Source organism: Myotis daubentonii, chromosome 15, assembly GCF_963259705.1.
Source record: "Myotis daubentonii chromosome 15, mMyoDau2.1, whole genome shotgun sequence".
In the NCBI taxonomy this organism is placed as follows: Eukaryota; Metazoa; Chordata; class Mammalia; order Chiroptera; family Vespertilionidae; genus Myotis; species Myotis daubentonii.
This window is the reverse complement of record NC_081854.1, coordinates 8,660,042-8,665,634: the sequence shown is the minus strand read 5'-3', so window position 1 is coordinate 8,665,634 and position 5,593 is coordinate 8,660,042. Positions and strand designations below refer to the sequence as shown.

At 54.7% G+C, this 5,593-nt stretch overlaps 1 protein-coding gene across 1 annotated transcript in view; it reads right to left on the bottom strand.

The window, feature by feature from the left end:
* The window catches only part of TULP2 (TUB like protein 2), an 8,044-nt gene extending 2,455 nt beyond the window's left edge, over positions 1–5,589 (bottom strand). Inside the window, exons 1-7 of the mRNA XM_059667370.1 lie at positions 5,405–5,589; positions 4,568–4,600; positions 4,103–4,154; positions 3,560–3,686; positions 2,921–3,058; positions 2,223–2,339; positions 537–796 (exon numbers count right to left, since the gene is read on the bottom strand). Of these exons, the coding sequence (XP_059523353.1) occupies positions 537–796; positions 2,223–2,339; positions 2,921–3,058; positions 3,560–3,686; positions 4,103–4,154; positions 4,568–4,599 (726 nt within the window). The 5' untranslated portion in view covers position 4,600; positions 5,405–5,589. The remainder of the gene's footprint in view (positions 1–536; positions 797–2,222; positions 2,340–2,920; positions 3,059–3,559; positions 3,687–4,102; positions 4,155–4,567; positions 4,601–5,404) is intronic.
* Positions 5,590–5,593: the final 4 nt, after the last annotated feature.

Below are 5,593 nucleotides of genomic sequence, written 5' to 3'. Positions count from 1 at the left end.
CCACTTGCTGATTGGTCGATCCCTTTAAAGATTTCCACCCAGCCAAGCCCCACTGGCTTCCCTCTGCTGCCTGGCTCACTCCATCTACCGATGGGAGAATTCCGTTTGCAAGGCCCGTTCAGCTAAAACACGTGTTGATTCGATCTAGATAACTTGATATGGCCCGGATCTACCCAACTGAAACTATTTGTTGTTGTTGTTATTCTTAATCCTCACCGGAGGATATATATTTTTTCCGTTGATATTTTTAGAGAAGGAAGGGAGAGAAGGGGAGAGAAGAAGAGAAACATCTATGCGAGAAAGACACATCTACTGGTTGCTTCCTGCACCCACCCTGGCGGGACAGGGGATCAAACTTGCAACCCACGATGCTCTAACCACTCAACGTACTGGCCAGAGCCCAACTAAAGCTATGTATCTCACTTTCATCAATGCCAAAGTGAGTGCCAACTGGTCCTTCCCTATGGCTGTGTCACCCTCCCCGCAAGCTCACAGCCTTTCGGTGGGCTGGGTTTTGATGTGCTCACATCTCTTCAAACCCTCTCTAGATGGTCAATGAGGCACTCAGAGCCTCTGCGAGCTGTCAGCACAGGTTCTACCCACCCGTAAAAGGGGCCTCTGATTGGGCTGCAGAGTTTTAGCACCACCCTCCTCTTCCTCTGTCTTGATGGGCTGTGCCATCTCTCACCCTGTTGGAGCTCGAGGGGGTCTCCACTTCCCCCATCATCATCCCTTCCAGGCGACTCGCAGTCATCTCCACCATCCTGCGATTCGCTATCGTCCTCTGTACTGGACCCTAAGGGATGGAAGCAGACAGCTCAGCACACCTGGGTCCCAGGAGCTGGGGACAAGGTCACCAGTGGTAGCTTATCGCCCTCACTGGCCAGACATCTCACCTCCCCCACATGCAGAGGGTCTGCACAGGTCAAGGAGTCTGCCTGCTCTGGGCCGAAGGACAAACAGGATTTGAGCTCCCCCTTCCCTTTGTGCCAGAGAGAGCAGAGGGGAGACTGGGGATCTAGGATGGGGGTGGAGAGAGAGTGGAGTTTCCCAGTGATAATTAAGATTCCTGTTTTGCAATAGCGAAATAGTCCTGTCGTGAGAATAAAGTGTCATTACAATGAAATATTAAAGAATAATGCCAAAACCGGTTTGGCTCAGTGGATTGAGCGTCGGCCTGCGGACTGAAAGGTCCTAGGTTCAATTCCGGTCGGGGGCATGTACCTGGGTTGCGCACATCCCCAGTGGGAGATGTGCAGGAGGCGGCTGATCGATGTTTCTCTCTCATCGATGTTTCTAACTCTCTATCTCTCTCCCTTCCTCTCTGTAAAAAAATCAATAAAATATATTTAAAAAAAAAAAAGAATAAAAGGGAAGCCCTAGATGGGATGGCTCAGTGGATAGAGCGTCAGCCTGTGGACTGAAGGGTCCCAAATTCGATTCTGGTCAAGGGCACATGCCCAGGTTGCAGGCTCCACCTCCAGTAGGGGGCGTGCAGGAGGCAGCCAATCAAGGATTCTCTCTCAATGATGTTTCTATCTCTCTCTTCCTCTCCCTTCTCTGAAATCAATAAAAATATATTTTTTTAAAAAAAAAAAAGAATAAAAGGGCCCTGACCGGTTTGGCTCAGTGGATAGAGCGTCGTCCTGCGGACTGAAAGGTCCCAGGTTCGATTCCCGCCAAGGGCATGTACTTTGGTTGTGGGCACATCCCCAGTGGGAGGTGTGCAGGAGGCAGCTGATCGATGTTTCTCTCTCGTTGATGTTTCTAACTCTCTATCCTCTCTCTTCTTCTCTGTGAAAAATCAATTATATATATATATGAATAAAAGGGAATGAAGTACTGATAATACTACAACGTAGATGAACCTTAAAAACAGGCGAACATGAGAAGCCAGTTATGAAAGATCATATTGTGTATTATTCTGTTTATCTGAAATGTCGAGAATAGGCAAATCTAGGATTAGTGGTTGCCTAGGGCTAGGAGAAAGGGGGTGGTGACTAATAAGAGGTACAGGTTTCTTCTGGGGGTGATGAAAATGCAGGAAAATTGATTGTGGCGATAGATGCGCATCTCTGTAAATATACTAAGAACCCTGGAATTGTAAACTTTAAATGAGTGAACTGTATGGTATGTAAACTATATCTCCAAAAAGCTGTTACAAAAGGGGGGAGGGGATTTGCCACTCGGAGCAGAGGGCCTGATGATGTCCCTCAAATTACCACGTCGTCCGTGGGGTATCCAACCCCTGCGTCTTATCCTTGGGGGCCCTTTGAAAGGAGGGCGGAAGGTGGGAACATCCTCCACGAAGACCTCCTCCAACTCGGGATAGGACGTGTCTGGAGGGCAGAAGAGAGAAGGCACCTGGAGGCTGGGATCCCAGGGGCGGGAAGGGCTGGAGACTGAGATGACTGGGTGTTGGAGAAGGAGAAGGTTCAAGACCTGGACTTGGGCTCTGGCCGGTTTTGCTCAGTGGATAGAGCGTCGGCCTGCGGACTGAAGGGTCCCAGGTTCGATTCCCGTCAAGGGCACATGCCCAGGTTGTGGGCTCGATCCCCAGTAGGGGATATGCAGGAGGCAGCCAATCCATCATTCTCTCTCATTATGGATGTTTCTCTTTCTCTCTCTCTCCCTCTCCCTTCCTCTCTGAAGTCAATATATATATATATATATATATATATATATATATATATATATATATATATAGAGAGAGAGAGAGAGAGAGAGAGAGAGAGAGAGAGAGAGAGAGAGAGAGAGAGACCTGGACTTGGTGTGGATTTCAGAGCCCCTGGGGCGGGGGGGCGGGGTAGTGGGGGTCTGCACTCCAGGCTCTTTTGGAGATCAAGGATTGAGGTTCCAGACGCCTGGGTTCTAGTGGGAGTGGAGTTCTAGTACAGGCGGTCCAAGGGCTTGAGAGTACCTTCTTCCGTCGGGGATGCCAAGGGGCTGGGCTCGGGGCGGCCATCGCCACCACAGCTCATGATGCCCTGGGCGCTGTGGGTACCAGCGTGCAGATGTGCTTCTGGCACGTTCTCCCGGAGGAAAGGGTTCCGGAGGCCTGGGAGACAGTGCAGAGGTCCCTAAACAGCGAAGATCTGCCTCCGCCCTGGGCTCCCACACACGGCCCCTCATTGAACGACCACCCAAAGCCCCGAGACGCATGCAGAACCCGCCCTTCATTCCAAGGCTCCGACCAGGACGGCCCGACCACTTAGTTGTGGCTCCTCGCGAACACCACCCCCGCCGGGTTCTCCGTCGGTAGCACCTGGTTTCCAAGTCACCCAGGTCCCCGGGCTTTGCCAATCTCAGTCCTGGTCCCGCTTTTCCAGGCCCCGCCCCCAACTCTACCAGGCCCCGCCCCGCGCTTTTGGTTGGTCCCCGGGTCTCGCAGGCTCCGCCCCGGAACTCTAACAAGCCCCGCCCTCTCGTGGCCTTAAAGGGCCCGCACCCGCGCTCTCCCTGGGTCCCCACTGGCTGTGACTCGGGCTTTTCCGGGCTCCGCCGGGCTCCCACAGGCCCCTCCCTCCTGGCCTTCGAGGTGGTCGGACCCTTTCCTCACCGCTGTTCCCCGCGAGGCGCTCCGACCTCAGGCGCGGTCGGCTGGACCGCATGGAGGCGTCAGGATTGGCCTGAACCATGAGGAAATCTTGGCGTTTCCGCCGCTGCTTCTTCTCAAATAGCCGCCGCTGCGGGAGCGGGAAAGGGGTGTGTGGGGGCCAGGAGTCCTGCGGAAGACTCGGGTGAAAATGGGCCTGGGGAAGGGGAGCCCTGGGGAAGGGGCGGCCTGCATCCGTGGGAGAATTTTTGGAACCCAAGCCCTCAGTCCCTCGTCTCCTCCTTCCTGAGAACCAGGGGTCCTGGCACCTGGTCCCCGCCGAGCCCTTGTTCCTTAGAAGTTTTGGAGCCTCGTCCCCAAGGTTTACTTCTCTAGGATCCCGAGTTCCTATTTTCTCACTTCCCAATTGCAGAACCTGAGGCTCAAGAGAGCCACGGAGGGCCAGCCCGCCCAGGGCGATCCCTGGGGATGTGGCTCCTGGGTGGCTATGATGGGGCCCTGGGTTGGGGGGCGGGGACCAGGGGGTGAGGACTCCTAGCACAGTACCTGCTGTTCCAGCTTCTGCAGCCTGATGGCGGCGAGCTCGTCCCACAGGACCCTGAGGGAGAGGCAGGCTTATGACAAGACTAAGCAAGGCACCTGGGTGCCCGAGAGCCCCCCTAAGTTAGGATTCTGGGCACTTGTGAGGTCACAGAAGGGCTAGAGTTTAAAGCTCTTTCCCCCAGCACTGGCCTGTCTGGATCCAGGAGCCAGAGATCCCAGGGCCGTGGGGTCTCAGAACTCAGGAGTCCACGCCCCTCCCCTTTCTGACCCCTTAGTCCTCATCCCAGGCTGCTCCCTTTAGGGAGGACTCAGAGGTCCAGGCCCCCAGCCCCTCCCAGCAAGGCTGACGGTGCTGAACCTGCAAACGCCCTTATGAGGCCAGAGCTGAGGGTGTGTGGGCACAGTCAAACGCTCAGTGCCCCGTGCACCCCTTTTCTCCACTCCTGCCCACTCCGGTGCCTTACTCACTCTTTTTTCCATGTGTCGTTCTCCTGAGACATTCTAGAGAAACAAGAATGAGAAGTCAGGACTCAAACCCCACCTCCCAATGGGCTCTGTCCCCGCCCCCCACTCCCATCCCCAACGTCTGATCTTAAGCGCTACATTTTATCCAGGAACCAGGAAACCTGAATTCCAGCACCTCCTCCTGTCCAGGGAAACCGCAGCCTTATTCCAGTTTTGGGCACTAACAGGGGCCCAGGAGTCCAATTCTCTCTCCCCCAAATACCTCTCTCCTACACCCAGGCGTGGGAACTCAGAAATCTGGGCCCCAAACACCAGACCGCCAGCACCCCTCTATCCTCCCTCGTGCCTGCAGAGGCTTTTCACATTCACGCCCCAGCGCTCTGCCCCTCTGGCCAATTTCTAAACATACCTGACTACTTTTGGGGGGAGCTGGGGACCTAATCTCTGGGTCTCCGGGAAATAAAGCAGGGGAATAAAGAGGGCTCCGAAGGAGGAGGGATTCCCTCTGGGATCTACCGGGATCCCCTCCCTCCAATTCCCTCACGCTCAACTTCCAACGGAGCAATGACCCCTGGCTTCTGCCGCAGCCAGGCTACCCTGCTCTGGGGGTTCTAAATTGGAAGGGGGTGCGAGTGTTCCTTAAAGGGACCCCGGAGAGGTCGCAGCGCAGTCTCTCGCTCTACCCCTCTCACTCCTATAAGAAACTTAGAAGGCGACCTGGACAATTGCTATTGATCTGTAACTTGCCGCCGCCACTTCTAGGGCAGAAACACAAAGGAGAAAACTACAACTCCCATGAGGCAAAGGGGCCAAGATGGTGCGGAAGTTACGTCATCTTACCCCGGACCGACGGGGAGTTGTAGTTCGCTTTAAAAGTCTCCGTACCGCTTTCGCCTAAATTTTAGGCCCTAAAAGGCAGGAAATGTGTCGTCAAGAATCGGAGCTTCCGCGAAAAGGAGGCAAGCCTTTCGAGAAAAGGCGAGCGACTTCGACAAGGGGCGGGGCCACGAGGCAAGAACCGAGCGGGCG